Source organism: Saccostrea cucullata, unplaced genomic scaffold (genome assembly GCF_032062105.1).
Source record: "Saccostrea cucullata isolate Sc308-1 unplaced genomic scaffold, CSIRO_AGI_Scuc_v1 ctg137, whole genome shotgun sequence".
NCBI lineage: Eukaryota > Metazoa > Mollusca > Bivalvia > Ostreida > Ostreidae > Saccostrea > Saccostrea cuccullata.
In genome coordinates this window covers 263,916-290,912 of record NW_026926990.1, presented here as the reverse complement: position 1 = coordinate 290,912, position 26,997 = coordinate 263,916, and the positions used below count along the sequence as shown (strand labels likewise).

The following is a 26,997-nucleotide window of genomic DNA, read 5'->3' as shown; positions in this document are numbered from 1 at the left end:
TAAAATTTTTCATGTAAAAATGGGTCAAACTCCAAGGTCAAGGTCAAAAGGTCAAATTTGGTGGTACCCAAAGAAAGGTCTTGTCACAAGGAATATAACTGTGAAATACGAAAGTCATAGCTCCACTAAATCAAAAGTTATGGGCAAGGTTAAAGTTTTTGCGGACAAACAGACAGACAGAGAGACAGACAGACAGACAGACAGACGGACATGACAAAAACTATATACCCCCGAAACTTCGTTTACGGGGGCATAAAAAGAATATTTTTTTCTTCATGCTCCTGAAGATTCGGAGACGTATTTTTTTTTTAACTGACCGTCTGTTTGTCCGTTTATTAATCTGATCGTCTATTTGTCGGTAAAAATTTGGCTGTACAGTGTACAAGTATGTTTGTGAAAACTTCAATCTTGCCTATATAACTTTTGTACGCTTTGTGTATGCTTTTTTGACAAGAATCAAGAAAATTTTCCCTTTTGTATCAACATTTTTGACTTCGTTACCTTAACTGATCTACGAATTTAGTATTTTTTCCTTACACTTTATTAACATTTACCTCTGAACGGTTGGATCTAGGGTTTTCATATATCATATATGTATCTTTTATGTAACAACTACTTTCTTTGGATATTATTATTGTTTGATCTTGAGCTCTTTACTAAGTACCTTACGGTTTGGTCTACTTTCTTAAAAAAAATTAAGACCTTTATATATAACTTATAAACGGTTGTTGTGAAAGTTTTCATAATTCACAAGTGTATTCCTTTCGGTAACAGGCACTTTTCTGCGGATACTAACATTTTTTTGCTTCATGATCCAATCTGATTAAAATCAGATCCTTTGATCCGCTCATATAGGTCGCTACACTTCCAATCTGATTAAAATCAGATCTTTTGATCCGCTCACATAGATCGCTACACCTTGTGTAGCGATCTATATGAGCGGATCAAAGGATCTGATTTTAATCAGATTGCTTCATGGCCTTGACCTTGGAAATCTATCTACAATGTACTTCTAAAAAAATTTCCCCTTGGCTGCAATGCTGCAATCCAGGTTTAAGTGTGGCACACAGAGGTTTTCAGTGGCGGATTTAAGGGGGGCGCCCCCCGCTAAAATTGTCAAAGTTAACGTAAATCACAGTTTCGTCTAGAAAATGTAAATATTTCTACTTGGTAAACCTCATTTTTACCCTACAAAATCTCTAGAACCCAGGAGCTTCCGGGGGCTTCGCCCCCTGGGCCCCCACCAGGGCTCTGCCCTGGACCCACTGGGGGCCTCAAGGCGGCCCCCAGACCCCTTGCCTACTTTTGGCCTTGACCTTCGACTTTTATCTACTTTCGAAAAGCCTTAACATTGGCCATATTAATTGACGGTAAGAGATGGGGGTGTGGTGTCCGGATAGGGCCATTTTATGGTCATATGGGGGATATTTCATGGGTGTAATCTATGTGATTCAAAAAACTTTCTTTGGATTTTTTTTCGCTTGACCTTGACTTTGTGGTTGACTTGTATTTGAGAAACTCTCACCTTCGTCAAATGATTCCATAAAATCTTGTTCTATTTTAAAAAGAGGGAGGTGCTATTGCATCAAATTCTACAGTCAATTAAGTCGCAGATGACAGTATGCTGCTTCTCATAAAAAAGAAAGGGAGTGTGCCAATGACATTTTACCCTTTTATATATACAAGTGCGTTTTGAAAGCGTTATTTGAACGACTAGTACCCAAAACCTGTCCTAGCTGTCATCATGAAATGATGCGTTTTGTTAACTCTTCTAAATAATGTTTTAATTTCTGATTTTAACTTGCACTGGAAAATGACTTTTTGTCTCGACGCAAAAGTGCAAACAAATTCATTTTCGAATTTTTCACCTTAAATTTCCACACATTTCTGCATTTCTACGCATTAACTCTGCCTAAACTAGGTGTTGGTGTACAAATTGACTGTTGTTTGATCAAGTTATTGCACTGGGGGATTATTTGTGATTACATACAGTGACTGACTGATGAATGTTTGAACGATCTTATTTGCCTTGTCGTTTGTGACGAAATTAGGAAAGAAGCAGTGATAAAAATGTCCTTAAAAAATCCCATCAATGTTTGCTATACTTAGCTAATGGAGTTTTTCCGGATTTTTATAGAGACATTAAAATTCTTGTCACTTTTGTTTTACTCTTTGATTTTGTAAATTCAATATCGTACAGAATTATTTTTGTAAAACTTTCTTTCGAGCAGGAATATTCTCCAGATAATATTTAATTTACTATGAATTCCACTCAGTCTAGACGAGAATATATTTTCAAGTACGAAGTATATGATAGAAATGACAATAAAAGTACTATGCCTAGCATGTAAATCGTTCTTCGATTGAAAATGAGTCAAATTAAAGGAGCCTTCTACCCCACCCCATCCTATCCTATGTTCTTTATATCGTGTAAATAACTTAAAAAGCCAAAATAAACACCCGCTTATAATTTCCGCTTTATGATATCTATCCATAAATGAAAAAAAAATTCTTTTAAAATAAATAACTGTCGGAACAAGCAAATTCAAGGAATTGTGGTCCCCCGCTTTCGGTGTCTTTGTGGGTGAGATGTCATTTGTAATGATATATTGTGTGTATTATGAACACCCTATCATATATCATTTATTTAGAAATCATCACTGCACTCCAAGGTCAAGGTCAAAGGGTTAAAGTGTTTGGTAACTGATGAACAGTCTCCTCACAAGGATTACATATGTGAAGTATGAAAGCCCTAGCCCTTGCCATTCCAAAGTTATGGTAAAGATTAAAGTTTTTTCATAAGTACGAAAATTCTCCAAGGTCAACTTCAAAAGGTCAAGGTTGTTGATATCAATTGAAAGGTCTTGCCACAAAGAATACATATGTGAAATATGAAAGTCCAAGTATGTACTGTTCAAAAGTTGTGGCAAAGGTCATAGTTTTTTAAAAGTAGGTCAAACTCCAAGGTCAAGGTGAAAGGGTCAAAGTTCTTTGTATCCAATGAAAGGCCTTCTCACAAGGATTACATATATGAAGTATGAAAGCTCTAGTTCGTACCGTTCATATGTTATGGTCAATGTTAAAGTTTTTTTCATAAGTTCGGAAATCTCCAAGGTCAGGTCAAAAGGTCAAAGTTGTTGGTATCCAATGAAAGGTCTTGTCACAAAGAATATATATGTGAAATAAGAAAGTTCTAGTGTCTACGATTTAAAAGTTACGGCCAAAGTAAAAGTATGAATTTTTTGTGTAAAAGTGGGTCAAACTCCAAGGTCAAGGTCAAAAGGTCAAATTTGGTGGTACCCAAAGAAAGGTCTTATCACAAGAAATACATATATGAAATATGAAAGTCATAGCTCCACTAAATCAAAAGTTATGGGCAAGGTTAAAGTTTTTGTGACGGACGGACAGACGGACAGACTGACAGATTGACAGACTGACGGACAGAGGGACAGACGAATGAGATTTAATGTCCCGTCGCTTTCGCGAAAGCGGGGGACAATAATTTTATTTGAAGCTACACAGTATATCAAGTACGAGAATTTATAAGCAAATTAACATGCCACCAATGTTAAGAAAATTTTATTATTACATTGTATTATTATTTTTTATTTTCGTAACACAAACTATCAATCTAGCTCACCATTCTCTTCTAATAATGAGAGAAAATTAAGTGAATTTCCATTCACTTTATAAACAGACTTATAAACAGACGGTATACTAAATATAGCATCCTTAAAACGAAAAGAAATTTGGTGAAATGTGTCTACATACAAATGAAGAAGAAAATACTCAGTAATTGTTTAACAGTTATTCAAAGTCGAAGAAATTGGTTATCTGTTGCTAAACAAACAACCCCCTCCATACGTCGAGATAATTGTGTATTCAGACATTATTGTCAAGGTGATTAAGGGACCTCCTCCCCCGGATACACAAGAATCAGTTACCCCCCTCACGCAAACACACACTTCGGTCCTGAGGAAGATTATGTGACAATCCATACTTTTAAAATGACAGAGTTTTACGGAACTGGTTTTCGAATTCTTTTAATTTGCTTGTTTAGAGGTATGATCTATTATACTTTTTTTTTATTTTATAGGTAATAAATTATAAATTTGGGGTATTTTTTTTTAAGAGTATCACAGCGTAAATCTTTGAGGTTTTCTTTTCTTTTTCAGTTACATTAGTTAAAAGCACAGGTAAGTGATAATAAAGCAGCATCTTTATCCCCCTCTCTCGCTCAATAAAAAATCAACAGTTTTCTTACCGTGGTTAACAAACTTGTTAAAATAATTTAAAATAAACTGCATTTTCGTAACTAATAACAAAAAGGGACAAGTAAAACCCAATTTATTTTACTTTTTTAAAGAATTGGTTTTGTTCTTTTTTTAAATTTAATTAATTTTACCGATTCCGGTATATAGACTAATTAACATCACCCTCCTCGAGATACAGAATTGTTCTAGTCTGCAAATAAAAAATTTAATTACAGTTATTTTATCTAGAATTATGTAAAAATCCCATTGCCAAAAACAGTAACTTAACTGCCTCCAGTGAGTATGGGAAAAAGGACAGCAAACACATGTATGGGGCTGAGAGGGGACATCTGGACACCAAGGAGGAGATAATCAACGGGATAACGGAAATAGGGGGCTGGGCGGCGGCCGCAAATACCCACAACCAGTACATCCAGGTATGACGACCATAAATAACTATACCCAGTACATCCAGGTATGACGACCATAAATAACTACAACCAGTACATCCAGGTATGACGACCATAAATAACTACAACCAGTACATCCAGGTATGACGGCTATAAATAACTATACCCAGTACATCCAGGTATGACGACTATAAATAACTATACCCAGTACATCCAGGTATGACGACCATAAATAACTACAACCAGTACATCCAGGTATGACGGCTATAAATAACTATACCCAGTACATCCAGGTATGACGACCATAAATAACTACAACCAGTACATCCAGGTATGACGGCTATAAATAACTATACCCAGTACATCCAGGTATGACGACCATAAATAACTATACCCAGTACATCCAGGCATGACGACCATAAATAACTACAACCAGTACATCCAGGTATGACGACTATAAATAACTATACCCAGTACATCCAGGTATGACGACCATAAATAACCACAACCAGTACATCCAGGTATGACGACCATAAATAACTATACCCAGTACATCCAGGTATGACGACCATAAATAACTACAACCAGTACATCCAGGTATGACGACTATAAATAACTATACCCAGTACATCCAGGTATGACGGCTACTACAACCAGTACATCCAGGTATGACGACAATAAATAACTATACCCAGTACATCCAGGTATGACGACCATAAATAACTATACCCAATACATCCAGGTATGACGACCATAAATAACTATACCCAGTACATCCAGGTATGACGGCTATAAATAACTATACCCAATACATCCAGGTATGACGCTATAAATAACTATACCCAGTACATCCAGGTATGACGACCATAAATAACTATACCCAGTACATCCAGGTATGACGGCTATAAATAACTATACCCAGTACATTCAGGTATGACGGCTATAAATAACTATACCCAGTACATTCAGGTATGACGGCCATAAATAACTATACCCAGTACATCCAGGTATGACGACTATAAATAACTATACCCAGTACATCCAGGTATGAATAAATAACTACAACCAGTACATCCAGGTATGACGACCATAAATAACTATACCCAGTACATCAAGGTATGACGACCATAAATAACCACAACCAGTACATCCAGGTATGACGACTATAAATAACCACGACCAGTACATCCAGGTATGATGACTATAAATAACTATAACCAGTACATCCAGGTATGATGGCTATAAATAACTATACCCAGTACATCCAGGTATGACGACCATAAATAACTATACCCAGTACATCCAGGTATGACGGCTATAAATAACTATACCCAGTACATCCAGGTATGACGACCATAAATAACTACAACCAGTACATCCAGGTATGACGACCATAAATAACTATACCCAGTACATCCAGGTATGACGACCATAACTAACCACGACCAGTACATCCAGGTATGACGACTATAAATAACTATAACCAGTACATCCAGGTATGACGGCTATAAATAACTATACCCAATACATCCAGGTATTACGACCATAAATAACTATACCCAGTACATCCAGGTATGACGACCATAAATAACTATACCCAGTACATCCAGGTATGACGACCATAAATAACTATACCCAGTACATCCAGGTATGACGACTATAAATAACTACAACCAGTACATCCAGGTATGACGACCATAAATAACTATACCCAGTACATCCAGGTATGACGACCATAAATAACTATACCCAGTACATCCAGGTATGACCACTATAAATAACTATACCCAATACATCCAGGTATGGCGGCTATAAATAACTATACCCAGTACATCCATGTATGACGGCTATAAATAACTACAACCAGTACATCCAGGTATGACGACCATAAATAACTATACCCAGTACATCCAGGTATGACGGCCATAAATAACTATACCCAGTACATCCAGGTATGACGACCATAAATAACCACAACCAGTACATCCAGGTATGACGACTATAAATAACTACAACCAGTACATCCAGGTATGACGACCACAAATAACTATACCCAGTACATCCAGGTATGACGACCATAAATAACCACAACCAGTACATCCAGGTATGACGGCTATAAATAACTACAACCAGTACATCCAGGTATGACGACCATAAATAACTATACCCAGTACATCCAGGTATGACGGCCATAAATAACTATACCCAGTACATCCAGGTATGACGACCATAAATAACTATACCCAGTACATCCAGGTATGACCACTATAAATAACTATACCCAGTACATCCAGGTATGACGACCATAAATAACTATACCCAGTACATCTAGGTATGACGGCCATAAATAACTACAACCAGTACATCCAGGTATGATGGCTATAAATAACTACAACCAGTACATCCAGGTATGACGACCATAAATAACTATACCCAGTACATCCAGGTATGACGGCCATAAATAACTATACCCAGTACATCCAGGTATGACGACCATAAATAACTACAACCAGTACATCCAGGTATGACGACTATAAATAACTACAACCAGTACATCCAGGTATGACGACCATAAATAACTACAACCAGTACATCCAGGTATGACGGCTTTAAATAACTATACCCAGTACATCCAGGTATGACGACCATAAATAACTATACCCAGTACATCCAGGTATGACGACCATAAATAACTACAACCAGTACATCCAGGTATGACGACCATAAATAACTATACCCAGTACATCCAGGTATGACGACCATAAATAACTACAACCAGTACATCCAGGTATGACGACTATAAATAACTATACCCAGTACATCCAGGTATGACGGCCATAAATAACTATACCCAGTACATCCAGGTATGACGGCCATAAATAACTATACCCAGTAAATCCAGGTATGACGACCATAAATAACTATACCCAGTACATCCAGGTATGACGACCATAAATAACCACGACCAGTACATCCAGGTATGACGACTATAAATAACTATACCCAATACATCCAGGTATGACGGCTATAAATTACTATACCCAGTACATCCAGGTATGACGGCTATAAATAACTATACCCAATACATCCAGGTTTGACGACCATAAATAACTATACCAAGTACATCCAGGTATGACGGCCATAAATAACTATACCCAGTACATCCAGGTATGACGACCATAAATAACTACAGTGGAGCCTCATTTATCCGGACGCTTTGGTTCCCAGTCAATTTGTCCGGATATGTGAAGCGTCCGGATACCTGAATCACCAGTTAAAAAAGACATAATAGCATTTTAAAATTCTGTTCCGATGAAAAAGCGTCCAGATACTGAAGCATCCGGATATCTGGCGTCCGGATATCTGAAGGTCCACTGTATACCCAGTACATCCAGGTATGACGACTATAAATAACTACAACCAGTACATCCAGGTATGACGACCATAAATAACTATACCCAGTACATCCAGGTATGATGACCATAAATAACTATAACCAGTACATCCAGGTATGACGACTATAAATAACTATAACCAGTACATCCAGGTATGACGGCTATAAATAACTATACCCAATACATCCAGGTATGACGACCATAAATAACTATACCCAGTACATCCAGGTATGACGGCTATAAATAACTATACCCAATACATCCAGGTATGACGACCATAAATAACTACAACCAGTACATCCAGGTATGACGACCATAAATAACTATAACCAGTACATCCAGGTATGACGGCTATAAATAACTATACCCAGTACATCCAGGTATGATGGCTATAAATAACTATACCCAGTACATCCAGGTATGACGACCATAAATAACTATACCCAGTACATCCAGGTTTGACGACCATAAATAACTATACCCAGTACATCCAGGTATGTCGACCATAAATAACTACAACCAGTACATCCAGGTATGACGACTATAAATAACTATGCCCAGTACATCCAGGTATGACGGTCATAAATAATTATATCCAGGTATGACGACCATAAATAACTATACCCAGTACATCCAGGTATGACAGCTATAAATAACTATACCCAATACATCCAGGTATGACGGCTATAAATAACTATACCCAGTACATCCAGGTATGACGACCATAAATAACTATACCCAGTACATCCAGGTATGGTGGCTATAAATAACTATACCCAGTACATCCAGGTATGACGGCTATAAATAGCTATACCCAATACATCCAGGTATGACGGCCATAAATAACTATACCCAGTACATCCAGGTATGACGACCATAAATAACTATACCCAGTACATCCAGGTATGACGGCTATAAATAACTACAACCAGTACATCCAGGTATGACGACCATAAATAACTATACCCAGTACATCAAGGTATGACGACCATAAATAACCACAACCAGTACATCCAGGTATGACGACTATAAATAACCACGACCAGTACATCCAGGTATGATGACTATAAATAACTATAACCAGTACATCCAGGTATGACGGGTATAAATAACTATACCCAGTACATCCAGGTATGACGACCATAAATAGCTATACCCAGTACATCCAGGTATGACGGCTATAAATAACTATACCCAGTACATCCAGGTATGACGACCATAAATAACTACAACCAGTACATCCAGGTATGACGACCATAAATAACTATACCCAGTACATCCAGGTATGACGACCATAAATAACCACGACCAGTACATCCAGGTATGACGACTATAAATAACTATAACCAGTACATCCAGGTATGACGGCTATAAATAACTATACCCAATACATCCAGGTATGACGACCATAAATAACTATACCCAGTACATCCAGGTATGACGATCATAAATAACTATACCCAGTACATCCAGGTATGACGACCATAAATAACTATACCCAGTACATCCAGGTATGACGACTATAAATAACTATAACCAGTACATCCAGGTATGACGACCATAAATAACTATACCCAGTACATCCAGGTATGACGACCATAAATAACTATACCCAGTACATCCAGGTATGACGACTATAAATAACTATACCCAGTATATCCAGGTATGACGACTATAAATAACTATACCCAATACATCCAGGTATGGCGGCTATAAATAACTATACCCAGTACATCCATGTATGACGGCTATAAATAAGTACAACCAGTACATCCAGGTATGACGACCATAAATAACTATACCCAGTACATCCAGGTATGACGGCCATAAATAACTATACCCAGTACATCCAGGTATGACGACCATAAATAACCACAACCAGTACATCCAGGTATGACGACTATAAATAACTACAACCAGTACATCCAGGTATGACGACCACAAATAACTATACCCAGTACATCCAGGTATGACGACCATAAATAACCACAACCAGTACATCCAGGTATGACGGCTATAAATAACTACAACCAGTACATCCAGGTATGACGACCATAAATAACTATACCCAGTACATCCAGGTATGACGGCCATAAATAACTATACCCAGTACATCCAGGTATGACGACCATAAATAACTATACCCAGTACATCCAGGTATGACGACCATAAATAACTATACCCAGTACATCCAGGTATGACGACCATAAATAACTATACCCAGTACATCTAGGTATGACGGCCATAAATAACTACAACCAGTACATCCAGGTATGACGGCTATAAATAACTACAACCAGTACATCCAGGTATGACGACCATAAATAACTATACCCAGTACATCCAGGTATGACGGCCATAAATAACTATACCCAGTACATCCAGGTATGACGACCATAAATAACTACAACCAGTACATCCAGGTATGACGACTATAAATAACTACAACCAGTACATCCAGGTATGACGACCATAAATAACTACAACCAGTACATCCAGGTATGACGGCTATAAATAACTATATCCAGTACATCCAGGTATGACGACCATAAATAACTATACCCAATACATCCAGGTATGACGACCATACAGGGTTTAAACTTAACTGAAATTTCCACGAGCCATGTAGGCTCCTGACATTTCAAATTTAGGAGCCCACTGCTAAGTTTGTTAGCCCACAGTCTCTGTGTTTTTTTAAAAAGCATAGATACTGGGACAAAAAGTAGATACAAATGAAATACATATACAAATTCATCTGTTTAAAATTGAAGTTCTTACTTCTATAAAAATCAGATGTCATATAAATATTAATCAACGGAAATAAAATTGTATTCAATAAACATTTTACTATCTTTTTTTTTTTACTTGGTAATACATGTATATAAATACGTAGCCCTGGACAGTGGTACATGTCTTCAAATGATAAATTGACAATGACACAATAAGATTTTCTAGGTTAAATATTTTAACTACAACATGACTGAAATAGGTGAAAACACTTACTATTCATATGACTGAGTAGTTGGGAGTTATTTAAATTGTATATCTATCACGTTTCAACCATTTACAGAGGATTGGAGGAAATTCGGATTAGGAAAAAAAGACGATCGTTTTAGGGAATTTCACAAATCGTGTAGTACTTTAAATGGAAAAGATGAGGGATATTTACGAACAATAGGACCATACTGCTGTGATTTATTTCATTTCTCTGTTGTTTTAAATAAAAAACCTGCGTAAAATGTCTGTTTTTCAGTAAGGGGAATGGGAATGAATTCGGCCCCCTGTAGAATTTTTATTCGCCACGTGGGCGAGCAACTTACAAATTTTATGAGCCCACACCAATTTTTACTCGCAATTTGCGAGTGGGCGAGCGTTAAGTTTAAACCCTGCGACCATAAATAACTACAACCAGTACATCCAGGTATGACGACCATAAATAACTATACCCAGTACATCCAGGTATGACGACCATAAATAACTACAACCAGTACATCCAGGTATGACGACTATAAATAACTATACCCAGTACATCCAGGTATGACGGCCATAAATAACTATACCCAGTACATCCAGGTATGACGACCATAAATAACTATACCCAGTACATCCAGGTATGACGACCATAAATAACCACGACCAGTACATCCAGGTATGACGACTATAAATAACTATACCCAATACATCCAGGTATGACGGCTATAAATAACTATACCCAGTACATCCAGGTATGACGGCTATAAATAACTATACCCAATACATCCAGGTTTGACGACCATAAATAACTATACCAAGTACATCCAGGTATGACGGCCACAAATAACTATACCCAGTACATCCAGGTATGACGACCATAAATAACTATACCCAGTACATCCAGGTATGACGACTATAAATAACTACAACCAGTACATCCAGGTATGACGACCATAAATAACTATACCCAGTACATCCAGGTATGATGACCATAAATAACTATACCCAGTACATCCAGGTATGACGACCATAAATAACTATACCCAGTACATCCAGGTATGACGACCATAAATAACTACAACCAGTACATCCAGGTATGACGACTATAAATAACTACAACCAGTACATCCAGGTATGACGACCATAAATAACTACAACCAGTACATCCAGGTATGACGGCTATAAATAACTATACCCAGTACATCCAGGTATGACGACCATAAATAACTATACCCAATACATCCAGGTATGACGACCATACAGGGTTTAAACTTAACTGAAATTTCCACGAGCCATGTAGGCTCCTGACATTTCAAATTTAGGAGCCCACTGCTAAGTTTGTTAGCCCACAGTCTCTGTGTTTTTTTAAAAAGCATAGATACTGGGACAAAAAGTAGATACAAATGAAATACATATACAAATTCATCTGTTTAAAATTGAAGTTCTTACCTCTATAAAAATCAGATGTCATATAAATATTAATCAACGGAAATAAAATTGTATTCAATAAACATTTTACTATCTTTTTTTTTTACTTGGTAATACATGTATATAAATACGTAGCCCTGGACAGTGGTACATGTCTTCAAATGATAAATTGACAATGACACAATAAGATTTTCTAGGTTAAATATTTTAACTACAACATGACTGAAATAGGTGAAAACACTTACTATTCATATGACTGAGTAGTTGGGAGTTATTTAAATTGTATATCTATCACGTTTCAACCATTTACAGAGGATTGGAGGAAATTCGGATTAGGAAAAAAAGACGATCGTTTTAGGGAATTTCACAAATCGTGTAGTACTTTAAATGGAAAAGATGAGGGATATTTACGAACAATAGGACCATACTGCTGTGATTTATTTCATTTCTCTGTTGTTTTAAATAAAAAACCTGCGTAAAATGTCTGTTTTTCAGTAAGGGGAATGGGAATGAATTCGGCCCCCTGTAGAATTTTTATTCGCCACGTGGGCGAGCAACTTACAAATTTTATGAGCCCACACCAATTTTTACTCGCAATTTGCGAGTGGGCGAGCGTTAAGTTTAAACCCTGCGACCATAAATAACTACAACCAGTACATCCAGGTATGACGACCATAAATAACTATACCCAGTACATCCAGGTATGACGACCATAAATAACTACAACCAGTACATCCAGGTATGACGACTATAAATAACTATACCCAGTACATCCAGGTATGACGGCCATAAATAACTATACCCAGTACATCCAGGTATGACGACCATAAATAACTATACCCAGTACATCCAGGTATGACGACCATAAATAACCACGACCAGTACATCCAGGTATGACGACTATAAATAACTATACCCAATACATCCAGGTATGACGGCTATAAATAACTATACCCAGTACATCCAGGTATGACGGCTATAAATAACTATACCCAATACATCCAGGTTTGACGACCATAAATAACTATACCAAGTACATCCAGGTATGACGGCCACAAATAACTATACCCAGTACATCCAGGTATGACATCCTATGACCATAAATAACTATACCCAGTACATCCAGGTATGACGACTATAAATAACTACAACCAGTACATCCAGGTATGACGACCATAAATAACTATACCCAGTACATCCAGGTATGATGACCATAAATAACTATACCCAGTACATTCAGGTATGACGGCCATAAATAACTATACCCAGTACATCCAGGTATGACGGCTATAAATAACTATACCCAGTACATTCAGGTATGACGGCTATAAATAACTATACCCAGTACATCCAGGTATGACGGCTATAAATAACTATACCCAGTACATCCAGGTATGACGACCATAAATAACTATACCCAGTACATCCAGGTATGACGACTATAAATAACTATACCCAGTACATCCAGGTATGGCGACTATAAATAACTAAACCCAGTACATCCAGGTATGGCGACTATAAATAACTAGACCCAGTACATCCAGGTATGACGACCATAAATAACTATACCCAGTACATCCAGGTATGACGACTATAAATAACTATACCCAGTACATCCAGGTATGACGACTATAAATAACTACAACCAGTACATCCAGGTATGACGACCATAAATAACTATACCCAGTACATCCAGGTATGACGGCTATAAATAACTACAACCAGTACATCCAGGTATGACGACCATAAATAACTATACCCAGTACATCCAGGTATGATGACCATAAATAACTATACCCGATACATCCAGGTATGACGACCATAAATAACTATACCCAGTACATCCAGGTATGACGACTATAAAAAACTATACCCAGTACATCCAGGTATGACGGTTATAAATAACTATACCCAGTACATCCAGGTATGACGACCATAAATAACTATACCCAGTACATCCAGGTATGACGACCATAAATAACTATACCCAGTACATCCAGGTATGACGACCATAAATAACTATACCCAGTACATCCAGGTATGACGACTATAAATAACTATAACCAGTACATCCAGGTATGACGACCATAAATAACTATACCCAGTACATCCAGGTATGACGGCCATAAATAACTATACCCAGTACATCCATGTATGACGACTATAAATAACTATACCCAGTACATCCAGGTATGACGGCCATAAATAACTATACCCAGTACATCCAGGTATGACGACTGTAAATAACTATACCCAGTACATCCAGGTATGACGACCATAAATAACTATACCCAATACATCCAGGTATGACGACTATAAATAACTATACCCAGTACATCCAGGTATGACGGCCATAAATAACTATACCCAGTACATCCAGGTATGACGACTATAAATAACTATACCCAGTACATCCAGGTTTGACGACCATAAATAACTACAACCAGTACATCCAGGTATGACGACCATAAATAACTATACCCAGTACATCCAGGTATGACGACCATAAATAACCACGACCAGTACATCCAGGTATGATTTTGAAATTTGGAGGATTAGATTATAAATTCAAACAAATAATCCATTTGGGAGATAGAAAACTAGAGGAACAGACAGACTGAAATAGGTAAAGTTTATAATGCCCGCAGTTTTACTGAAAAAGAACTTGGATGCTTCAAGGGATTCATATTATATATTATACAGTTAAAAAAAAATAATTTTAATTGTTGCCGTTCTTAAATGAGGGGAGAATATCCTTCAGAAATAACTTTCAAACGTTTTTGCAAGAATAAACCAAATTCAACTTAATATCATCTTATAAATAGTAAATGTAACGATAAACCTATATACATGTACCTGGGTTTAAAATAAATTTGCATAGGTTCAAAAACCTTTGGTTTATTTTTCCTCTGCAATTTCTTCTGGATTTCATCTTTGTTTTTAAATACATTTGTACACGATCTCAAATATGTTCGGATTCAAAAGTTCCCAATTTATATTTTCATTCTCTTTTAGGCTACCTTTTCAAGACCCCATTTAATACGTGATGTCATTACTCAAGGGCGTCATGGGTGTTGCAAACAGTGGGTAACGACTTACACAGTACAGTACAGTTACGACTGCAAGCAGTGGAAAACAGTGGGAGGGAATAATGCAACGGTAAGATTCGAAAATGGGATATTTCGGTCATTCTGCGTAGACGATCAATCCACATGTTATTTAACGTGGAGGGAAAAAATAGTTGTCTCAAGTAGCCAATTATAAGCAACAATTTCTGTAAAAGACAGCAGTAAAAAAAAGACAGTGCGTTAAAAAAATATCCACTTTGAAAAATCTCGTATCGTTAATATTAAAAAAAAAATCAGCGATATTAAAGGCAGTGCAGCAAGGCAGAAGAAAATGATTAAACAGGTTTTATGGAAATGAACGTGAAAATGGCTAATATAATTCGCAAAGAACGATTAAACATGTTTTTTTTAAATCTGACACGAATCTGGAATATTGAGGGGGGAAAACATTATGGATGTTACGGAAGTTTATTTTCAGCACTTTTAGATAAGAATATTCAGCAACTGATAAAGAAAATGTTTATTTTAAGCTACGCAAATGTAGTAACAAAATTCCTGGATTGCAGATTCTGGTAGTTGAATTTTTTTAAGGTTAAATAAAAAATAGTAATCATGATCTGCCTAGTAAATTTACCATTTTAGGTTCCATTTTTTTGAACACATTAAAGACCCAGTCCATTGTGAGATTGGACTATGTGCAGTTTAAAAGAAAAAAAAACGTGGCGGAAATTAATTTATACATCTTGTGTGCTTAAGAATTGTTTTCCTTTCATATAAAAATGAAACCTTTCCTCTATATCCCATGTATTTAACTCGAAACGCGGATGCAAGTGAAAATTCATCTCTTCGCTATCAAAGGGTTTCTGTTCCGTTCCTCTACTGACTTGGGATTGCGAGGCAAGTAGCAGATCAGAAACCACTGGCTATAGAAGAAGGTGAAAATGTTAAAATTTGTCTATGAGAGACAACGAAGACATGAAGATTTGCAGTTGAATACGTTTTTAAACATTGAATTATATTTATATTTTTATATTTATTAAAAATCAAACTGTATTCGTGGTTATAAATGCGAAAGTCGCCCGCGTGGCGCAGTGGTTAGAGCGTCTGCTCTAGAGTGGAATTTAGGAGTCGATCCTTACGTCACGGGTTCGAATCACACTGTGGGGCGTGCAGACCGGTCCTTCGGATGAGACCGTATAAACTGAGGTTCCGTGTCGCAGTAGTGCTGGCACGAAAAAGATCCCTCATTGCTTAATGGCCCTAAGTGCCGAGTATAGGACAACATTTGTAGCTCTCCACCGGTAAGTGCTGGCGTCTCCATATGAGTGAACTCTCGAGAGGGACGTTAAACAACGTACAATCAATCAATATAAATGCAAAACAACAACAATGAGTGCATAAATATGAAATCGATCTTCGAATTAAAGACAATAATTTTTGATAGTGAATTTGTTCGTGACATAAAGTATTGTTATTTAGTACATGGTTTTACACGTTTATTTGTAGAATGACTGATTTAAAGAGGCTGGGGGTGGCAGCCATTTATAGACTATTTCAATCTCCTTTAAAAGGAGAGCTCCATATAAAGATATACAAAATGATCAAATTTTAAAACTAAAATGTATGCATTTTTTCTTCGTCAAATGATAGTTGACAGCTAAAGATACCGTATCTAAAAAGTTAAGTTAAATCTGGTGGCTAATTTGGGATTAATTTGTTGACCCACCAGCCTCCTTAAAACGTTTTTTATATTATTTTGAAAGGTTTTTCAAGGTAATATCGACGAAGACAGCAAAGTTACAAATCACTTGCCATGTCCAATATGGGCAAGATGTGTTCGACTTCTACCTAAAACCTGGAATCACCATATTGCGATGAGACTTGAATTTTTGGGATGTCCCATCAAAACACCTAGCTCCTCTTCAAGTGAGCGGCTTTTTCAGATAACACATCTTCTCTTTTGATTTGATATAGAGATATACATGTACCGGTATGTGTTTTTCTCAGCATTTTAATCGCTGTCCATTTGCTGATAATTACCACACAAGGGTTATACTTTCATAACAGCAGATGTGATCACATTTTTTGGTACGTGAAATATACTTTTGTACCTTTACGTCAGATAACATGGTATATAGTAAAATTCATCTAATTTAAGCTCAAATTAGCCTTTGTGAATTAGTGAATTGCAATTTGAGGAGCGTAGCATCTTTTATCAATGAGAAGGGACTGTATCCCCAAAAGATTGAGGAAAACCTTATCAGACAAAATAAAAAAAAAATTGAAAGATATAAAACATATTTGTTGGGAGGGGTTAACATGTTTCTCCAACTTTTCGACAAATAAAGTGCGCAAAAATACTTTTCTCAAAAATGTAGATAGATGTATAATGCAAGTATCAAAAAAGGTGAAAACTGTAAAAACTCGAAAATCATATTTTATTGAAAGGGGGAGGGGGTTGAGGATTGGTGGTTTCCAACTCCTTTCAGTTACAAATTTTATTCACACACTTCTACATTACCCTTATTTGACTAAGCTTGAATAAAGTAAAAAAAAAATGTTATGTGTAAAGAAAAGACTCCCGCCCCCACGATGCTACGTGCTTGTAAACAGCAAATACATCGGGGAAATCCCGCGTCTTCAGTATTAATACTAATGTGATTGAGGATTCTAGTGACCAGACTTGCGGGAAAATTAGCCTGCACTTGCGTAAGAATTATCATCAAACATAATTTGCCCCTGCTTATGAAATAATTCTCATGTTCGTTCACATGTTGACTGTTATCATCATACTGAGCAAATCTGAAAAGACCTATAGCTAGGTTGCTAAAGAGAACATTTTTCCATATCTCTTTATTGTTGAATTTATCATTCAATAGACACTTCCACTGGAAAGAGTACAACCACAACCCTACCCGTCACTCCATATAAACTTCCCACAGGGGTAGCGCCAAATTACAGCCCCCTAGACCCAAAGGACTGCAAACGGTCACTGCTGGCCTTCAACTGCAGCGTGCCGATAATCCGTCAGCACTGCAAACACTCCTGTGGTACTTTCTTCATACAAACCCAATGCAATTCAGTTAATGTTATGTATTTTATCTACTTTTTATAATATTAAAAAAAGATTTTAAAAGACATTCATTATATTCCATTCACCAGCAAATACATCAGCATTGACGACCAGTGCTACAACAACAAATGCAAACCAGACGATAGCTATAACTAGTGGAAGCACGACTTCTTCTAATCAAACAGGTATAATTGTGCTGCAAAGGACACCCAATCCGAAATCAAAAATTTGTGTTTATTCTTAATTTGAATGACATCTGCTTGCTGGACTCTCTCTCTCTTTAATTTCTTTTTAGGAAATACTTTTTCGTCTGTTCCCCTATCAACGTCTTCAGTGAGTGGAACAACCAATCTAATATCAACCAAAGTACCGAGCCAGGGCATTCGCCTACCTAATACACGTAAGTATATTGTCTGTTGTTCGACTACACCTATGGTTTGATCCTATAAAAATATCAGTGCTATATATTGGCTTTCAAGACGTATTTTCATACAGGTGGAAGAACATGTGAATGCATCACAGGATGACGTCATTACATTTCAATTAAATAAATTCCGATTAATACACGGAGAAAATATTTGTAAAGTGATTATCATCTCTTCATAAGATTAACGATTTTATCTGTATTATATAATATTTGAGTGGTAAACATGTGGGAATTGTTTTGTACATGTGACTTGTTTCAGACACTTTACATAATTCATATTAATCTAATTACTGTAAACAAGTCTACTTGAATCTCAAAAAGAAATACAAAACAACAACAACAACAAAATTATATACTTACACACAAACAGAAAAATACCGTAAAAAACAAAAACAAAAAAGTTCCCCTTTTTTTTAAGCTCAATGTGACGAGTACCTTGTTTCTGGGTCCAGTCCTGTACCGGACAATCACATCAATGCTACTAGTGAGTACGGAGCAGCCGACTCCAAACACGACTACAGTGCCCCCAGGGCCCGGATCAACAACACAGAGGTCAAAACACCGCACGGGGTCACTCAAATGGGAGCCTGGGTCGCAAAGGTTCTAGACAAAAACCAATATATACAGGTAATTGTATGTACGGATTTAATTTTCAAAAAATAAGTGTACCGTTTCTTTGAAATAAAAGGAGGATGGCTGCTTCACCTTTTATGTACTAGTTTTGGCATGTATATTAAATGTCAGATTAATCCAATTATATTTCGTAATGTTTATCAAATTACACAAGAAAATATAAAACACATCAATTTTTACGAAAAACGTGTGATAAATGGGTTATATCAACTTATCATTCTGGACATATGACCAGATCATTTCTAGTTCAGAAACACAGAAATTGTATTCTAGGTCGAGTTGAATAATATAAGCACAATCAAGGCCATTGTGACGAAAGGACGAGATGGTTGCTGCAAACAGTGGGTAACAAAGTACTCTGTAATGTACAGTATAGATGGAAAACACTGGAGCAAATATGGTTCACAGACAGCGCATGTAAGCACAAGATATTTGATGCAAAATAAAATTTGTAAATGCTTAAATATTGTTTGAAAACTTATGAGAAATTACTCAAATTTCAGGTTTTCAAGGGTAATTCTGACGAAAATACACCTGAGATCAACACCTTACAAACTCCAATACAAGCAAAATATATAAAGCTACATCCTTTGGAATGGAGTCATCATATAGCAATGCGATTTGATTTGATTGGCTGTGCAAGTACACAACAAACAACACTCCCCTTGCCTCTTTCTACACAATCAACAACATTCACAACTAGCTCCTCCTCAGGAAACACAACCTACCAATCATCAACTTCACAGTCAACAGCATCCACAGTTGTAATATCTCCATCCTCCAACACAACTGGACTTACCTCTGTGCCTTCAAATACAACCCCTGGATCCTCAACAATTGTTGTATCATCTGGAGCACAGACAACTGCACCTTCTGTCACATCAGGACAATCCACAGGATCTTCCAGCACGAAAACACAAACAACAGGGTTTTCAGTATCAACAGGAACATTAACTGCAACCTCTATTACAATGGGAAAAACTACAGGAACTTCAGTCACGACCTCTCAAACAACAGGATATAATCTTGGCTCTTCCGCCTCGACAGTAAATCCAACAGGCATTTCATCGTCAACAGCACAACCAGCCGCAACCCTTTTCACAACAGGACAAACCACAGGCACTTCAATCACAGCAGCCCAATCCACTGGAGTTTTAGTCTCTACAGGATATATTTCAAGCCCCTCAGCTTCAACAATGAATACAACAGGCAAGTCATCCACAGCAGCACAGACAAATTCACCAACTATCACAACAGGACAAATCTCAGGCTCTTCAGCCACAACAGCACAAACATCAGTATTTTCATCCACAACAGGACAAAGCTCATCAGGCCCAATAATACAGACATCCCCATCCCATGGACCTTCGGTCACTACCATTAAACCAGCTACTTCATCCACAACATCTCAAACAAGTACAGCTTCTGTCACAGGACAAACTACAGGGACATCAGTCACAACAGCACAAACATCCCAATCATCTGTCACACCAGGAAAAAACTCAAGTTCATCAGCTCCAATATCTCAATCATCTACATTCTCTGTTACATCACCAGGAAAAACCATAGGATTATCAGCAAACCAAACAGCACAATCATCAGGTTCTTCAGGTACAAGCCAATCTACAACAAATTTATCCACAACAGCACATACAACAGCAAACTCTGTTACACCATCACAAACAACAGGATCTTCAGTACACACAGCACAAACAGCAGGAAGCTCCAGTGGAACATTATCCTCAGTATCACAGACAAATACACCTAACATCACAACAGGAAAAACCATATGGTTTTCAGTGACAACAGCTCAAACATCAACACCTCTCGTTATGACTGGACAAATCATAAGTTCTTCAGTAAATACAGCACAGACAACCACACCTTTTGTCACAACAGGACAAACTACAGGATCCTCAGTAACAAATACACATACAACAGGATCTTCAGCCACATCAAAACCTACAGGCACATCATCTACAATAGCATCTTCCTTGTCTGTCACAACAGTACAATCATCAGGACCGTCAGCCACATCATCAATTACAAAAGGAAGAACCACAGGATCATCAGTCCAAACAACAGGATATTCAGTCACATCATTGAAATCTACAAGCACTTTATCCACAGCAGCACAACCAAATGCATCTTCTATAACAACAGGTCAAATATCAGGCTCTTCAGTCACAGCAGCACAGACTACCTCTTCATCTATGACAGCACAAACATCTGCAACCCTTGTCACAACTGCACAAACCTCAGGATCCTCCATCCAAACAGCACAAACATCAGGGAATTCAATCACAACATCTAAATCTACAGTAGGGTCATCCATAACATCACAGACAACTACACCTGCCACAATAACACATTCAAAAGGGCCATCAGTCACAACAGCATCAGCATCTTCAGTAACAATGGGACAAAGTTCAAGCTTATCAATCACAAAACAGATTCCTACTTCTTCATCTGTGACTCTCACAACAGGTCAAAATACTGGTTCATCAATCACAACAGCACATACCATAGGATCATCCAAGACAACAGTAAATTCTACTGGTACCTCATCCTCACCATCACCAATAACTACACCCTCTGTTACAACAGTACAAACAACAGGTTCCTCAAGTTCAGCAGGATCTTCTATCACAACTGGACAATCTCCAGTATCTTCAGTCACAACTGCTGGAACAACAGTATCTGCAGTCTCATCAAACCCTACAGGAATAGTCTCTACAACAACAGCACAGACAACAACATTTTCCGCCACAACAGGGAAATACCCAGGCTCTTCAGCCAAAACAATACAGACATCTACATCCTCAGTTACAGGACAAACAACAGGACCCTCAGTCACAACAGCAAAAAATAAAGGCACTTCATCCACAGCAGCACAGACATCTACAGCCTCTACAACAACTGGTCAAACATCAGGCTCTTCAGCCACAATGTCACGGACTACAAGCACATCTACACCACTTGTCACAACAGCACAAACCACAGGATCCTCAGTCACAACAGCAAAAAATACAGGCACTTCATCCACAGCAACACAGACATCTACAGCCTCTACAACAACTGGTCAAACATCAGGCTCTTCAGCCACAATGTCACAGACTACAAGCACATCTACACCACTAGTCACAACAGCACAAACCACAGGATCCTCAGTCACAACAGCAAAAAATACAAACATTTCATCCACAGCAGCACAAACATCTGCAGCCCCTATAACAAGTGGTCAAACATCAGGCTGTTCAGCCGCAATTGCACAAACTGCAACCATGTTGCCAAATGCAGCACAAACATCTGCAAACCTTATTTCAACTGTACAAACCACAGGATCCACCATCCCATCAGCACAAACACTAGGGAATTCAATCACAACATCTAAATCTACAGGTGGTTCATCCACAATATCACAGACAACTATGTCTGCCACATCATTAAATTCCAAAGGGCCTTCAGTCACAACAGCAACATCATCAGCATCCTCAGTAACAACAGGACAAAGTTCAAGCTTATCAATCACAAAACAGACACCTACTTCTTCATCTGTGACTGTCACAACAAGTCAAAATACTGGTACCTCAATCACAACAGCACGTACCATAGGAGCTTCTATATCAACAGTAAATTCAACTGGCATCTTATCCTCGTCATCACAAATAACTACACCTTCTATAACAACAGTACAATCCACAGGGTCCTCAAGTACAGCAAGATCTTCAATCACAACAGGACAAACAAAAGGATCTTCAGCTTTGTCAAAATCTACAGGAACATCATCTACAATTGCACAGACAAATACACTCTCTGTAACAACGTTGAAAACCTCAGGCTCCTCAGCCAAAACATTGCAGACACCTACATCCTCAGTGACAACAAGACAGACAGCAGGATCTTCAGCCACAACATTGAAATCTACAGGCACTTCATCCACAGCAGCACAGACATCTGCAGCCTCTACAACAACTGGTCAAACATCAGGCTCTTCAGCCACAATGTCACAGACTACAGCCACAACTTCACCTATCATAACAACACATTCCAAAGGGCCTTCAGTCACAGCAGCAACATCAGCAGCATCTTCAGTAGCAACAGGACAGCTATCAAGCTTATCAGCAACACAACAGACAATTACTAATTCATCTGTGACTGTCACAACAAGACAGAATACTATATCTTCAATCACAACAGCACATACCATAGGATCTTCTAAAGCAATAGTAAATTCTACTGGCGCCTCATCCTCACCATCACAGATGACTACACCTTCCATTACAGCAGGACAAACCACAGGGTCCTCAGGTACGACAGGATCTTCTAGCACAACTGGACAAACAGTAGGATCTTCAGTCACAATATCACAAATCTCAGTATCTTCAACATTAGGACAAATATCAAATTCCTCAAGCAAAACACAGACAGCTACATCCTCCAACACAATAGGAAAATCACAAGGTTCATCAATCCAAGCAACACAAACAACAGGATCTTTTAACACAACAGGAAATTTGACAGTTTCTTCAACCAAAACATCAAGAACAACTATGCCATCTGTAACAACAGGACAAATTAAAGGATCTTCAATCACAACAGGACAAGCCACAGTGTCTTTAGTCACAATAGGACAAACAACAGGATCTTCAGTCACATCAAAATCAACAGGAACTATATCGACAACAACACAAACAACTGCCACCTCTGTCCCAATGGGACAGGCCTCCGCAAAATCAACAGGATCTTCCGTCACAACACCACAAACCACAAGCACTTCAGCAGCACAGACAACTGCAAACTCTCTCATAACAGGAAAAAGTACAGGTTCTTCGGTCACAACAGCACCAACAACAACAACAGTATCTTCAATCACAAAAGGACAACTCTCAAGCTCATCAGCCACAACACAGACTTCTACATCTTCTCTCACAACAGGTCAAGCTACAGGATCATCAATCCAAACAACAGGATCTTCAATCACAACAGTTAATTCAATTGGCTCCTCATCCACAACTTCACAGGCATTACTTTCTAACAGAACAGGACAAACCACAAGTTCTTTAAACACAACAACACAAGCAACAGGAGGATCTTCAGTTACATCAAAACCTAAAGGTACTTCATCCACAACAGCACAGTCTGCAAGATCTTCAGTCCAAACACAACAAATAACAGTATCTTCAGTCACAGCATCAAGTATATCAAGCAATTTATCAACAAGGGCACAAAAAACTACACCATCTGTTGCAACAGTTCAGTCAACAACTCCTTCAGCCACAACAGCCCAAGCTACTACTACTTCATCCCCAACAAAAACATCAGCACAAACCATGGGACAAAAAACAACAATCCTACCGAAAGGACAAACAACAGGCGCTTCAGTAACAAAAACTGCTTTAACTTCAGGAACATCAGTTCAAATAACAGGATCAACTACAGCTTCGCAGCTTACTTCTTCAACCAATACTGGTCAAACAGGGTTATCTTCAGGTACAACTGTAACCAACAGTGGTCAGACAAATGTTTCCACTTCAACAAGTGGGATCTCAAATCAAACTACAGTATCAGCCAACAGTCAGCCAACATCTATATCCCTTTATAATCCACTGGATCCTCCTGATTGCAAGCAACTTGTTTCCTCAGGTTGTTCTCAACCAAGCATTCTTATGCACTGTCCCCATTCCTGTGGTAAGAACAAGGTCAACCTTGATGCAGTTTTGAAAATGCTTCATACTTGCTAACAATTCTTTCTGAAATTTGTACACAGGTTTCTTTTTTTTTGAGGGGGATTGTTAAAATAATTTATATGATTAATCATATTATTTGCAATTTTAAGAAAAAACATCCAATGTTTTACACATCAAAGTCATCTTTTTTTTCTGTTATACGTATGAAATGAGCAGTTTGATATACAATTTAACACAGGGTCAGCCAGTGGTACACCACCTTCCACACCAACAACTATGTCAGCAACAATGGCAGCTCTCACAACTATCAGAAGTTCTACTCAATCAGCAGGTACCAATATTGTAATATTTTAAACATTTACATTTTCAAATATTTCCCCTATACAGTACTATCTAAGTAAGGAGTATATAACCTTCAGTTCTGTACAAAAACAGAATCATCACATAAATAACCATATCCTGAAATCATGATGATTGATTTAATTTCAAAGGGGTAGAAGAGTTCAACACATTGTATTTAACTATTTATGCCACTGAAGTATGGGAAAAGTCACTTTATTGGTAATAAGTAATAAAGTATTTTAAAAAAAAAATTATATGTAAATACAGGTTGGCATGTGATCAAATTTACCATGAAACCTAAAGGAGATTTTAAAAACCTCAGAAAAGCCTCCATTTAAACTCAACAACCACTGATCAAGGGGACATGATTAAAATCACAATTTGGAAAACCACCCTTGCTCTTCACAAGTTAATGTGTGTTTAGTTTGCTTAATGCAGAGGAGAAGAAAAGATTTATTTTAAGATATAAAACTTTTTCATTAGATTGGGTCTTTTATTTAGTGGAACTCGTCCACACCAGGGAAGATTAGATAATAAAGTTCAAACTACATTACGTCTGTCCTTATATCATTTTTCTCGGTAATTGTTATAGGATTATCCAGCTCATCAAGCCCCATTGTTACACTATCAACAACCACTTCAACATTAAAACCAAAGGTTCATAGCAAATCAACAGCAGGCCCAACAACCATCAACAACATATCAACATCCACTGCTACAAAGACAACCCCACATGTTCTTCCAACAGGAGCTGTTTCTTATTATGATCCAAGGGACCCTGTTGACTGCAAGCGAACACTTCTCACTTATTCATGCAGCATTCCATTGTTGCAAATGCACTGCAAATATTCCTGTAGTACGTATCATGATTTTGTCATATATAGATCTATATAATGAGTGAAATGATGTGCAGTAATGCTTAAATAAAATGATTTTTATCTTCTTTGTTTCAGCATCACAAAAGAAGCCAAATGGATAATTTTACAGAGAGTCTTTTGTACTTTTGTTTTAATATACTTATAAAGTAACTAGTGTTGAGTTTACGGTATGTGACCTTCAAAAGGCACAGGGGCCTTACCAGTCACCTGAGTTTTATACTAAATTGTCAAAGATCTATTTGAAATAAAGCCAAAATCAGTTTGAATTGGTTCCACAGTGTATAATGTGAAATGTTCAAACTATGACAGACAAAAACGTGGGTCACCAGGTGACCTAAAAGGTTGCAGTAGGTGTTTTGATGAAGTGAATTCTTTATCATATACACATGTACTATAAAACAAGATTATGGATTTCATGCATTACTTT

General features: G+C 37.5%; 1 protein-coding gene across 1 annotated transcript; it reads left to right on the top strand.

Annotated features, from left to right (window-relative positions):
- The first annotated feature begins 4,007 nt into the window (after window positions 1–4,007).
- LOC134273181 (mucin-19-like) lies at window positions 4,008–26,720 on the top strand. The gene is made up of 14 exons (XM_062755361.1): window positions 4,008–4,062; window positions 4,176–4,196; window positions 4,503–4,690; window positions 15,475–15,618; window positions 17,291–17,453; window positions 18,407–18,577; window positions 18,690–18,785; window positions 18,896–19,000; window positions 19,446–19,654; window positions 19,934–20,077; window positions 20,164–25,351; window positions 25,589–25,681; window positions 26,285–26,548; window positions 26,646–26,720. Exons 1-14 carry the CDS (start codon window positions 4,008–4,010, stop codon window positions 26,669–26,671), a joined length of 6,867 nt encoding a protein of 2,288 aa, XP_062611345.1. The 3' UTR covers window positions 26,672–26,720.
- Window positions 26,721–26,997: the final 277 nt, after the last annotated feature.

What these genes read in the sequence shown, in the direction of transcription:
- LOC134273181 (XM_062755361.1), top strand. Translation starts at nt 4,008, where the DNA reads ATGACAGAGTTTTACGGAACTGGTTTTCGAATTCTTTTAATTTGCTTG. An exon ending in GCACTGCAAACACTCCTGTG is followed by an intron (nt 18,578 to 18,689) that starts GTACTTTCTTCA and finishes TCCATTCACCAG; the next exon opens with CAAATACATCAGCATTGACG. An exon ending in CATTCGCCTACCTAATACAC is followed by an intron (nt 19,001 to 19,445) that starts GTAAGTATATTG and finishes CTTTTTTTTAAG; the next exon opens with CTCAATGTGACGAGTACCTT.